The sequence below is a fragment of the Vulpes vulpes genome, chromosome 13, assembly GCF_048418805.1.
Source record: "Vulpes vulpes isolate BD-2025 chromosome 13, VulVul3, whole genome shotgun sequence".
NCBI lineage: Eukaryota > Metazoa > Chordata > Mammalia > Carnivora > Canidae > Vulpes > Vulpes vulpes.
In genome coordinates, this window is record NC_132792.1 from 103211310 (window position 1) to 103224234 (window position 12925).

A 12925-nucleotide genomic window follows, 5' to 3' on the forward strand; every position below is an offset into this window, starting at 1 on the left:
TCATTGCCTATACGTAGAGAATTAAACTGAGCTTTTTCTCTTATCTGTGGTTCCCGCTTCTTAGACATCACACTAAAGGTAACATTGACACAGATATTTAACAGAAGAAATGAAATGGCATTCAAGCCATCACATCTGCTTTTCGCCTCAGTGTCTGGAAATTGTCTGTGAATCTCTATTATTGATTCTCTCACATTAGCACTCAGGTTCTAAGCTTCAACAGGCTCTCACGTTGCTGTGGTCAACCTTTTGTAAAACAGGGAATAGAAAACTCCAATTGCCCCAAATGTAGTAAACCTGTCAACTTATTCTTAGCCCTGAAAACCCAACAGTGATGAACCTTATCTGTCAGCTTAGTTTCATGCAATGCACAGAAATTTTACCAACAACAAAGCATCTGTGGGGTCCTCTCTCCATGACTTGAATTCACGTCATGAATACACAGCATGGTTTTACCAAGACTTTCATGAGATTATTTTATTTTATGCAATAAAAGAGTATTCCTTCTTCAGAGGACTGGCCACAATGCAACAATGAACCTAACACTTAAAACCAATAGTCAGGTAAAGAAAAGTAATCACAATTATCCAGTTGCAGGAAGAGGTAATTATCTATTTACGAACATCAAAAAAAATAGAAGGGATGTTTTAAAAAGTAATTAAACCCACATGAAACCTGGAGATTATTTATATAAACACTCTGCTGAAAACCAAGAAAAGAATGCTAGGATTTTGATTTTTATTACAGCTTTGAAAAACCTAGCCAAAAAAAAAAAAAGAACAAAGAGCTCCTAAAGTTCACAAAAGCAATATGATAAAATTACCGGTGATATTCTACTAGTAATCAAAGAAACATAAATTAGAAAAAGTGCCAATTTTTAAATTATCTAAATTGGCAAAGGCTAAGAAATAACTATGATATTCAATAACATGCAAAGTGTTAAGCTTACCCATTCACCAATAATGGTACAAACTTTTCCTGGATACAATTTAGCAACACATATCAACCATCTAAAAATAATAAATTCTGAATAATAATTCCATTTCCAGGAACCCAAAATAATAAAATGATATAAAACTGACCAACTCAGTTACAAAGATACCCTTGAAAACATGACACTCAAAACAACCAAATGTCTAACTAAAACATGGTCAGGTAAATATAACGATTTATTGCTAATAACAGAATCCCATTCAGTCATAACAATTTTATTTTCAAGGGATACTAAGAAAGAAGGAAAATACTCATGAGCTAATGTGAAATTGAAAATGCAGTTTTAGGATGCCCAGGTGGCTCAGCGGTTTAGCGCCTGCCTTCAGCCCAGGGTGTGATCCTGGGATCAAGTCCCACTTCAGGCTCCCTGCATAGAGCCTGCTTCTCCCTCTGCCTGTGTCTCTGACTCTCTCTCTCTGTGTCTCCCATGAATAAATAAATAAAATCTTAAAAAAAAAAAAAGAAAATGCAGTTTTATACGGTGTGGCCCCACGTTTTTTCCCCCACCTTTATATTCTACATGCCTGCATAATAGGAAAATGTTAATAATGGTTATATAATAAGTTACATACTTCTGGAATTAAAAGTGATACTCATTTTTGTCATTTTCTGGTCTCTATTTTCCAAATTCTCAATAATGATATCTGAAAGAAAAGAGTACATATCTTTTTAAAACATAACTACCAAGCCTTTCTGGCAAAAGGAATAAAGTAGTGGAGGGGGAGGGAGAAAGCATCTTTAAACAACTGGACACAAAAAAAAAAAAAAAAAAAAAAAAAAAAAAACAACTGGACAACTAACTATTCCATTGGGTGCATAAGATCAGAGAAAAAGTCTGAAAAGCATACAAGCCATAAAAGAATGTGAGGAGTGTCTTGTAACAATTTTTTATAAGTACACAACTTTTCATGATTTACTTATACAGTACTTTCACATCTAATAGAGGGCCTTTAAATGGAACTACTTTAAGGTTTTAGTTCATGTTCAAGGATGAAGAGAAAAGCTGGAGCAAGAGATTCATGCTATCTGAGCTAAGAAAAACCTGAACAAGAAGATGTTAAGAATGGACACCTGGGTGGCTCAGCAGTTGAGTATCTGCCTTTGGCTCAGGGCATGATCCCAGGGTCCAGGATAGAGTCCCACATCAGGCTCCTTGCAAGGAGCCTGCTTCTCCTCTGCCTATGTCTCTGCCTCTCTCTCTCTGCCTCTCTCTCTCTCTGTGTCTCTCAAGAATAAATAAAATATTTTTAAAAAGAAGAAAAAGAAGAAGATGTTAAGGAATTAGGGCCAAATGTATGGTTATTTGGTAAGTTCTGTGTAGGAAAAAAGGTGAAGAAAAAGCATCTAAGCACAAATCCAAGTGGCAGAGACTGCTAAACAGCTCCCAATCCCCAATGCTCCCCTCTCCTGTAGCGAGAACCACCGGGTATTGTGTCAAGACTTCAGCTCCTTACTTTCCTGCCTATCAAGGGGGAAGTCCTGACAGTGAGAAGCCAGTGAAGTGCTGTGTTGGGACTGGTGGTAAGGCATACCTTTTTTTTTTTTTTTTTAAGATTTCATTTATTTACTCACAGACACACAGAGAGAGAGAGGCAGAGAGCCCAACGTGGGACTCGATCCAGGGTCTCCAGGATCACACCCTGGGCTATAGGCAGCGCTAAACCGCTGTACCACAGGGGCTGCCCAGGCATACCCTTTTATCCTTCCTGCTGTATGAGATGCAGACATGATGGCTAGAGCTTCAGCAGCCACTGAGGACCAGGAAGTAAAAACCATCTCCTAAGGATAAAGAGCAGGAAGACGCGAGGAGCCTGGATCCTTGACTCTGGATCTGCCCTATCTATCCTGGAATATACACCTTCAGACTCCTCTTATATGAAAAGAAAGAAATCTCCATGTTGTATAAAAATATCTATTTTTTTTCCTGTTATACATGACTAAAATTAACCCTAACTGATGTACCTGGCCATGATAAGCTTGGGAAAATTTCTTCTGATCTTGTCTATTCTCAGCAGCTCTCCTTTCTCCCAAAAGATGGAATCAAAATAAACAGGAGGGGGGAAAAAAACCCAGCAGAGTATCTGTATAAAGCCTCACATTACTTACTTATTTTTAAGTAGATAATCCATATCTTCTAGAACTCTCTCTCTTTAGACACAACTAATTAAACTGTTTTTAACTTGGGTCTGGTGCTTGATTGATTTTGTGGGTCAGTGGTTCCAGGTAAAAATGGACCTTGCATTAATTCAACTGTTAACCTGAAACAGACTAAAAGATCTCAAGCATAAGCTTTCTGAGGACCGGCAAGGACAATGAAATGAATGCTTTGCTTCCAGAGAATGGAGTTCTTGGATTCCAACCACCTTTTGCTCGCTTGTTGCTGCTAAAGGAAGAAAGAGGCAATTCAAAGTGAGTATCAGTCAGGAGTATAACACCTGCAGGGATGGAGGTCCTGAAGTTACACAAGGGCTTTCCTGAAGCATTTCACTAATCCATTTTTGAATGGATGACAAAATCTGCTATAACCAGAGCTTCCTAATTACCAACAAGGTAACAGAATATTAAAATAGAAAAGTAAACATTTACTCCTTGGTTACTTTTAGATATTTGAGTCTAGTTCCCTGCGAAGAGGAAAACACTGTCAATGTGAACTAATTATCTGAACTAATTATCAAGAACAAATGTTCATTTCTAACATCATAAAGTCTGGTACTGAGAAAACTGTCATATTTGAAAAAGAAAATATCTGACCAAGGAAGCTTTCCTCTACTAGTGGAGAGAAACAAACAGAACATAACTTCTTTTAAACCTTCACAGGGATACAACTTTAAACTCTATTCACATTCCCTTCTAAGCTATAACCAGGCCTACTTATAATAACTTACTGAAGATATCAAATATTAACCTAAATAACAAATATTTTCATAACTATAAGACTTCGCATTGCATTTTAAATTCAATGTGATATTTAAATACTTCAAACTAAGTTTAAGAATTAGCAGAATCAATTAAAATGACTTGCCCTTAAATTACAAAGTAATTCATCCACAAAACTGGAAAAAGCCTTGGGAACATTGTTTTTTCCTTCTTTTACCACCATGTAATACTCCCACAAGAGCATAAAAGGAAACTCATTGTCTGGGATTAAGACACTAAAGTTTCAAGTCAATCTTGGGGCTATTCTAGGAAGATGACAACTGTACCAAATTAGCAGTTGTAGTTTTGTAACACTATTTAAACCAAGTGGCTTACTTTGCTTAGAAGTAAAATCCCTGGTACCCTGAGAAGATAAAACATTGGAGAGTTAAATGGTTAGCTGACTATCCATCAGTCCTATTCTTCATTATAGTGTAAGAGTTGACTAATTCCCAAGATTTACGGTATTCCAGTCCAAACAAGATTAAAATTTCAATGATATAGCTAGGGATCCCTGGGTGGCGCAGCGGTTTGGCGCCTGCCTTTGGCCCAGGGCGCGATCCTGGAGACCCGGGATCGAATCCCACATCGGGCTCCCGGTGCATGGGGCCTGCTTCTCCCTCTGCCTATGTCTCTGCCTCTCTCTCTCTCTCTGTGTGTGACTATCATAAATAAAAATAAAAAATTTAAAAAAAATGATATAGCTAGAAGTAATATATACCGGAGGCATCTTAATTTCAGAACTAGCAAGAACTAGCAAGAGAGCAAAAAATCTAAAAAGGAGTTGTAATTTCTAGAAATAATTTATTTAAAATGTTAATAACTAATGATCCTAAGAATCATTATTTCAAGGGCACCCAGGTGGCTCAGTTGGTTAGGCGTCTGCCTTTGCCTCAGATCACGATCCTGGGGTCCTGCTCAGCGAGGGAGTCTGCTTCTCTCCCTCTCCCCCGGCTTGTGCCCTCTGTTGCTCACTCTCTCTCTCTCTCAAATAAATAAATAAAATCTTTAAAAAAATCATTATTTCATCATGATGATCAACCAAGTCTTTATTTTACCTATTGCTAATTTTAGGACAGACTATCTCAGTTCTAATTTCTGTATTTATGAATATGTCTATTACAGTGGAAACAAAATAAAATTCTATCTCAAATGTGCAGAGGTCATAGATGCTTTAGTAATATAGATATTTTGGACCCCAAAATTTTTAATCCTGAGATTTGCTGATTCATTTATTAACTGCTTATGAAATATCTCTTATATGCCAGGCATTAAGCTAAGAACTGGGAGATAGTAAAAAAAAAAAAAAAAAAAAAAAACCTGAAACCTTAAGTAAAATTTTAACCTGAAATTCAAGTAAACATTTTTATTCCACTAAGGAGTAGGGGTGGGAGTAGCTGAGATGTAGGGGAGCATCTTCTTATGGAAATGTCTTCTAAACAGCTTAAGTCCCATGAGATTTAAAATATTTTAGCTGGTCTTTTCTATGTTGTCCAATATGACAAAATAATACATAAACCAGGAATAAAAGTTATTTTTCAAGTGACATCAAATAGCTGGTGTTCTCAAGATTGATAGTCCTGCTAAAGACCAGAGGGAGTTTATGAGTCTTCCTAGAACTGCAGCTCAGGAAGTGAAAAGACAGATACCTTAGGAATCTTGAAAATAAACGAGTTTACAAGCTGGCCTACTAGGACTTCTATTTCAATAAATGAGCAAAAGAGACTCCAATATGCTGTTCAAACTATGATATAGTTAATCGCAATGGTCAAACCAGTTTTCCTTTTACAGACAACCAATTATCTTACGGCTTTCAAGACAGCTACCTTTCTTGAAAAGCAAGAGCACTGAAATAGCTATGTCCACATCTTGTCTTATGGGTCTGAATGCTTATACATCACTGTGTATTGTCCTCCAAAGGTCCTTTCCCAATCTTTTTTCATTAATTTGTAGGCATGGCCAATTAGAATAGGTGGCAACCAGAAGAAAGTAAAAGAATATGGCATATAAAAGAATACTGAAGAGGCTTTCTTCATCACCCACGTGGTATATAACATGATACAAGGCACTCCTTTCCTAACAGTTATGTAAGTGCTTAGAAAATCATCATCAATCCAGTAAAAGTAGCAACACCAGACAAAGATTCCAGTATCTTGGTAGCATTTATTTGGTCGGACTTGCATGTGATTCTGGATTGTTAAAGGTTTCTTTCCTGAGATCTCTGGGTGACACAGCGGTTGAGCGCCTGCCTTTGGCCCAGGGCGCGATCCTGGAGACCCAGGATCGAATCCCACGTCGGGCTCCCAGTGCATGGAGCCTGCTTCTCCCTCTGCCTATGTCTCTGCCTCTCTCTCTCTCTCTCTCTGTGTGACTATCATAAATAAATAAATAAATAAATAAATAAATAAATAAATAAATCTTTCCTAACTTCCTTCCCAATCTTGGGTTAGTTAGTTCATAACACATTCTCTCTGATAAAGACCTTACACCACCTTTTTTATAACCTGTGGATTATCGGATCTGGAACGCTCAAAAAGAAAAAGACTCAACTTACCCAGAGCACTTACCTCAGTATCTTTAACCACACAAAAAATAAAAAAGTATTATTCAATGCACTTCTGATACACTCTGAAGCATCCCTCTCAACTGGTCTGCAACTCCACTACTTCAATCTTATGTATGTGTGCTATTTTGCAATACACCTGTATTTCACATATATTACTGCATTTAATTCTCAAAGTGGGCAGATATACAAGGATGCAGACTGTATGGGGACAGAGATTCCTGACTTCTTCAGTTTTATTTTCCCCATACTTACAACAGGGCTTGACACATAGCAGGGGCTTACTAAATATTAGCTGACTGAATAAACAAATATATCAATAACTAGGAGATACATGGACTAGTATAATGTAAATCTTTTTCTGCATGAGAGAACTACAAATCAAGGGGGTTATTAAGACACCTGACCAAGATCATGTAACTATGAAACGGCAGCTCCTAAACCTGAACAGAGGTCTCTAGGCTTCAAACCCAGCATCCTTTAAACTACTGTCTCTCCCACCTGGGGCATATATACCCTCTTACAACATAGAATGTCAGAGGAAATGAAGCCATGGAAAAGCGTATCTTTTGGGAATAAGATTTACACTAGGTTAATTTAGAAAAAAATTATATACACATCAATCATGGAGATTCTGAGAACCTAATTTCAAAAATAAGACACAGATCTAGAACACCTGTGACATCTGCCAACAGCCACATGGAGCCTGTGTTCAGAGTGTTCATGTCTCTATTATTCCAGCCTTCGAGGCATTTACATGGTTGTCAGAGAGGCACTTCAGCACAAAACAAGGACCAAGTTTCCAAAGTGCCAACACACCTGGGCCTCAGCATCAGCTCGGATTCCTCTGCACAGTTGGAAAGGAGAGGTTGCTGCCAATCCATCATCGCAGCTGCCTCCAACTCCTACCACCATTTTCTCCCTCCTGGTCATTCCATGCAGGCTTTTTTTCCCTCTTACTTTCAGCAAACAGGGCCAATAACTAACGCATCTTTCACTGATGTAGGCCAGCACTCTTCGAACAGGGGTACATGTCTGATGCAAAGCCAGTATTTCCCATCAGAGCTGTAAGGGAGTCAATTTCCAGAGCTCCAACTCCTCAATATTCTCTTGTCTAAAAACTGATCTGGGGATCACAGCTATGATGGAGGGACATCCATCCCATGATGAAAGGAAGCTGTCCTCCACCACCTCCCCCTCACAAAGACCCTTCACCCACTTTACGGAAACAATGCATCTTTAGCTCTTTCTAAACTGCATTACCCCAGGGTGTAAAGACCTCCAGACAACTAACAAAGAAACAAATAAAAAACACTAATGGGAGTAAAGGAGTGAGTCTTCAGCATCCCATAGCAATTTCTTTTCTAAATCAGGTAATTTCTAATTTTTCATTTCAGACCACCCGAAATATTCAAATACCAAGAGCCTTAAAGTCAAAAGAAATACAAAATGCTTGGTTTCAATTCAGAAAGAATGACAGTGATCAAACAAGACACTGTCAAACATAAAAATATATTAGATTGGGATAGAATTCTGTAGGGGAAGGAAAACCTATTAAAGGAAATATGAATTTAAGGGAAAAAAAGGTAAAAAAGATTTTAACTGTTTAAGAACTTATTCATGTATTTAAAAAAAATTAATGATGCTGGGAATCAACTATAGACCTAGTATTTTCAATGACGTAACAATTTAAAAGGTCAAGATTTATAATATGCTGAAAAATGACATCCTTTACAGCTGTTTAAACTCAAGATGAAAAGTTTTAGCAACTGGCTTAAAAATGTGCTTAGGGTACAGACTTCTACAGGATTTCCTAGGAGTTACAAGAACAAAAAAGGTGGAAAAAAGCTACTATAGACTAAACCACTGGAGCCTTTCCAAGGCAAAATAACTGAAGAGATAAAGAATGAGCAATTTCCCACCAACCTACTTTTGAGTTAGGACAGGGTGGAGATGGGGTTGGGATTAGCATTTGCTCCACCCTCTCCTTGGTCTAAAACACATTTGTTGAACCTGATTCTACACCCAACAGTTTCTAAGACTGATGACCAGGTTAAATATCTGATTTCAGCTGCATTGTTAATGGGGTTAGCCCCTGGCTGATGAGCTTGTATCTCACTCCCTAAGGAGAACTGCTACTTCTTGAGTACTTTTCTTTGTGTTTTCCACAAAAATTCATGAGGCAGTACCATGAAGGCTCACCATTTTGTATTTCCCTTATCATCCGATGACAAATTTCACCACTGGGGATGCAATATTAAATGTGTCTATCTGACTGGCATTTCATGAGTAACATGCATTATGCAAAGAACTGAAGAGTTCTTTACTGCAGAGTTAGCATTTTAAGTACGGCAAATGTAAGGAAGAATAATCTCAACAGGCACATCTACGTACGTAAACCCTCAGATACCATGTTTTTCCTTCTTTTTCTGATTTTGTACTCTCTTCTTCCCCACTGCCCCTTTCGTCTTGTCAGCCACTCCTTTGGGAAGCAGAAAGTAGCTAAATATGATGGATGAGGCCAGCACTTAATTCGGTGTCTACACTGTTTGAAAAATATTGACTTTCCGGTCCTCAAGCTCTCAGAGAGACAGTGGGGCTATTTAGAGTAGACATTAGACCTACTTTAAACCTACTCCCATTTAGTATGAGGAGGTAAAGTTTGAGATAAAAGGTCTTTCTTTAGAGTCAGAAAGTTGGCTGAAAATCCCACTCCACACATTTACCAAGTATGTCACTCAATTTCTCTGAATCTTAGGCTCTCAAAGTTCTTAAAATGGTGTGCCAAGGATTTGAGGCAACATGCACCAAGCACCTAGAAATATACAGCACATAGTAGGCATTTAATAATCAACAGGTATGAAATTAGGTGTTTAATGGTCTTCAATGGCTACTTAAAATTAGCCAATAGTTCTCTCTTGGCATAATGTCAACTAGTGGCATGTTTTTCAGTTTCTTTCCAGTCTCTTTTAAAATAAGTGATTTGGAAAATGACTACCTTTCATGTCTAAGTACGGGGTGTGTGTAAAATGTACCTGGTAATACTAAAACTAGCCAAAAGACACAAAATGAGGAGAGCACAAAACTTGAGATTTCACCTACAGCTTTTATAAATATGGCCACATGTCCTTAACATGTCCTAAACATTGCTGTGAATTCAATGATTGACTCTGAAAGGCTATACAAATTTAATTAGTAAGCTAACACTTCCCCTCACTGAATCAGCCAAGTTTTGTTTTGTTTTTTAAAGAATACTTAATATTGTCAGGCTGTGGGGAGAGTGGTACTCCTACAGTTCTCATGGTAGTTGAAATGAGTATCACCTTTAGACTCTGAAGCAATCTGACAATGTACATGAAGGATTCAAAAAAGATTCCCATACTTATTCAGAAAGGCAGGAATACACACCAACCCAAACAAACAGATTTATGGGTAAGGGTCTTCATTATATCACAACTACTAATAGTAAAAAATGAAACAGCTGATGTCCACCACAAGGATCAAGATTACACAGGATAGGCATCCCCTGGAATATTATGCAGCTATTAAAAACAACAACAAAAAATTAAGATGGGATTGTGAAATGAAAGAAACAAAGTGTCAAGCAGTATTTGACTAAGATTCCAGATTTGTGTGTACCACTGTTGATTCTCAAGTGGTAATAAGTGAAAATTTACAATAAAGAACTGGAACTACACAGTGATCAAAATCCATTCCACAGCTTTGAAAGGACACAGTGTTAAGACTTGCTACCCACGTCCTAATTTTAAAAAGAAGTGTGGGATGAGTACACTGCTGATTCAGATCCTTCTTATGAATGACAGGGATAGGAAGCAGATAATAAAGCTAAAAGTTATATCTGCAACTGACATTCAGCCTCTTTAAACTTTCAATTTAATGAAGCGTTTGGGTGACTTTTATACCACATGCATCAATGCTCTCTGCCTAGGTAAGAAGTTTTGGCAGTGTGCAGTGATGAGAGAAGGTCGGAAAAGGTGAGGACTCAAAACCTTCCAACATACACAATTTTGCACAGCGGAAGAGGAAATGAAACACTGAATATACACACATACACACACACACACACACATACACACACACACACACACACACACATATTCAGACCTGCAGAAACACAATTAAAGCCAGGAACACTTAACCACCTCCACTATAAGCAGAAATGTCTCAACACACTACCTGTCATTTCTGGGTTCGTCCGCATTTCAATACTAGTTTGAAAACTCCTTGTTTATTCCCACCACTACCAAGACCAACCAAACACGCCAAGATTGCTTTCATGAACTTTCTTGCATTTATTTCTCACATCAGTACTTCAAACATCTAATCTAACCCCACAGATAAGAAACAGAATAAAAATGCCTTTGGACATTTATACATCTCCTATTACACACTCTTGTACTCCAGTAAAGGAGTAACCCAAATCCTTGTGACTTGAAATGACATCTTTCTGCTCAGTGCTCTTCTGACTTGGCCTGTGTGACCACAGTTCTATCTGCTTGCCTGCCAGCCTGGGCCCAAGTGCCTCCCATGGCAGAGCAAGCATGTTTCTGGAGACAGTATGAAATTACAAGAAGCCCAAAGCAACTGATGTTATTGTGAAAAAAAACACAAAACACACCTAAATTGCCACCGAACATGTTACAATTCAAACTGAAAGGGGTCTACTTGCTGGACAGTTATGCACTTGTTTGCAGATGTCACGCCGCAGAACCAACAGCTGGGGGATGTTTGGTTGGTTTCTGGTGGTCAGTTTCAGGAAATACAGGGATTTCTTAGTTCAGAGCTCAGGTTCCAAATCAATACAGGTTTTGGAGCCTTAAATTTTTTTTTTTCCAGCCTTGAAATGTGCTAAGCTAATAATTAACCTGAAGCATACCATCACTTCTGCTAAAAAACATTTTCTACACTCAGCCCCAAATTACTTTCAGTTCAGTTAAACAAAACAGACAAGCTGTAATAAAAGGTCTCTGGGAAATGTGATCCCTTTCACTGGTCACCCAGGAGGTTTTCCTCTTAAATCTGCTGTTCTCCTGGGGGGGGGGGGGGGGGGGAGGAGAGCATCCAAAATAAAGATGCCACCCGAAGCACAATGATTTTGTAAGAAAGTTGCCCAAGATAACTCTTCAGGGTTTCTTTCCCCAGGTTGAGTAATTCTTGCAGGCGGGTGGGGAGGGACAGCTCGCCTCCAAAATTACGATCTGCAGAGGTTTCCCCAATGTTGATTTTTTTTTTTTTTTTCCTTAAGGCGTCCTTCTTAATTACACTGCAAGGGCTCTGATGTTCACATCTCTGGCTGCTGCGGGGGGCGGGGGGCAGCTGGGAGCAAGGCGCCGGGGCTGCGGCAGGCGCTCCGGCCACCGCGCCGGGCCGTGCAGCCCACTCCCCGCCCGCCCCCCAGCCCCCGCGCGCACACCCGCGCCGAGACTGCGGTCCCCGCCGGTGTGCCCTGCGCCGGCGGCCGGGCCGGGACTCACCGCTGTCCAGCCGCGCGATCTGGGGCAGCCGGTAAGTGCTGACCAGCAGGTCGAGCGGAACGGCCACCGAGCTCCACTTCACATCCTTGAGGCTGCAGCCCAGGGAGGGCGCCGGGTCCATCTTCCCCGCCTCCTCCCGCCCCGCGCTCCCGCCGCCGCCGCCGCCGCCGCCGCCGCCGCCGGCACCACCCGCGCCTCGGCGGCCGCGACTGCTCGCGCTCGCGGTCAGGGGCGCGCGGGAGGCGCCGGGCACTCCGGCCGCGGGCAGCGCGGGGGCACGGCGGCAGACGCGGCCGGAGGGAGGGGGCCCGCGCCCGGCTCAGCCGCGGCCGCGGGGCATGGCCGGGCGCCCCGCGTGCCCTCAAGCCCGGGCAGGACTCGCAGCGGCCCCGCGCCTGCGGGCGGCGGCGGCGGCGGCGGCGGCGGCGGCCGGGGTGGCTGCGGCGGCTCCCGCTCCGCCTCCCTCGCCGGCCCCGGGTCTGCAGCTGCGGCGGCCGCCCGCTCGCCGCCTCCTCCCCTCACCCCTCCTCCCCTCCGCCTCGAGCGTGTGAGGAGGAGCCGCGGGGCTGAGAAACGCCATAGCAGCGCTCCCAGCACTGACCAACAAGGTGCGAGCAACGCCTGCGCAGCTCGCGGAGACGCCGCCCCCGCCCCCGCCCCCGCCTCCCCGGCGCCGCCCGCCCCGCCTCCCGCGCGGCCTCCGCCTCCCGCGGCCCGGCGCGCTCCGCGAGCTTGGCTCTCGCTCCCCCGTCCGACCGCTCCGGCGCCCTGCACCCTCCCGGGCGGCTGCTTCCCCGAGCCCAGCGCCGGCGCCGCGAGCTCCGCGAGCTTTCTCGGGCGGTGGCGTCGGGCGCCGCGAGCTCCGCGAGCTTTCTCGGGCGGTGGCGTCGGGCGCCGCGAGCTCCGCGAGCTTTCTCGGGCGGTGGCGTCGGGCGCCGCGAGCTCCGCGAGCTTTCTC

At 42.1% G+C, this 12925-nt stretch overlaps 1 protein-coding gene across 3 annotated transcripts in view; it reads right to left on the bottom strand.

Moving 5' to 3' along the window:
* The window catches only part of GAREM1 (GRB2 associated regulator of MAPK1 subtype 1), a 202113-nt gene extending 189541 nt beyond the window's left edge, over positions 1-12572 (bottom strand). The window contains exons 1-2 of one of the 3 annotated variants that reach the window (XM_072732134.1): positions 12463-12572; positions 11968-12113 (exon numbers count right to left, since the gene is read on the bottom strand). In XM_072732134.1, the coding sequence (XP_072588235.1) occupies positions 11968-12088 (121 nt within the window). In that variant the 5' untranslated portion in view covers positions 12089-12113; positions 12463-12572. Of the gene's footprint in view, positions 1-11967; positions 12204-12462 lie in introns of those variants that run through there. The other 2 variants (XM_025996930.2, XM_025996933.2) reach the window with 2 other exon arrangements.
* Positions 12573-12925: the final 353 nt, after the last annotated feature.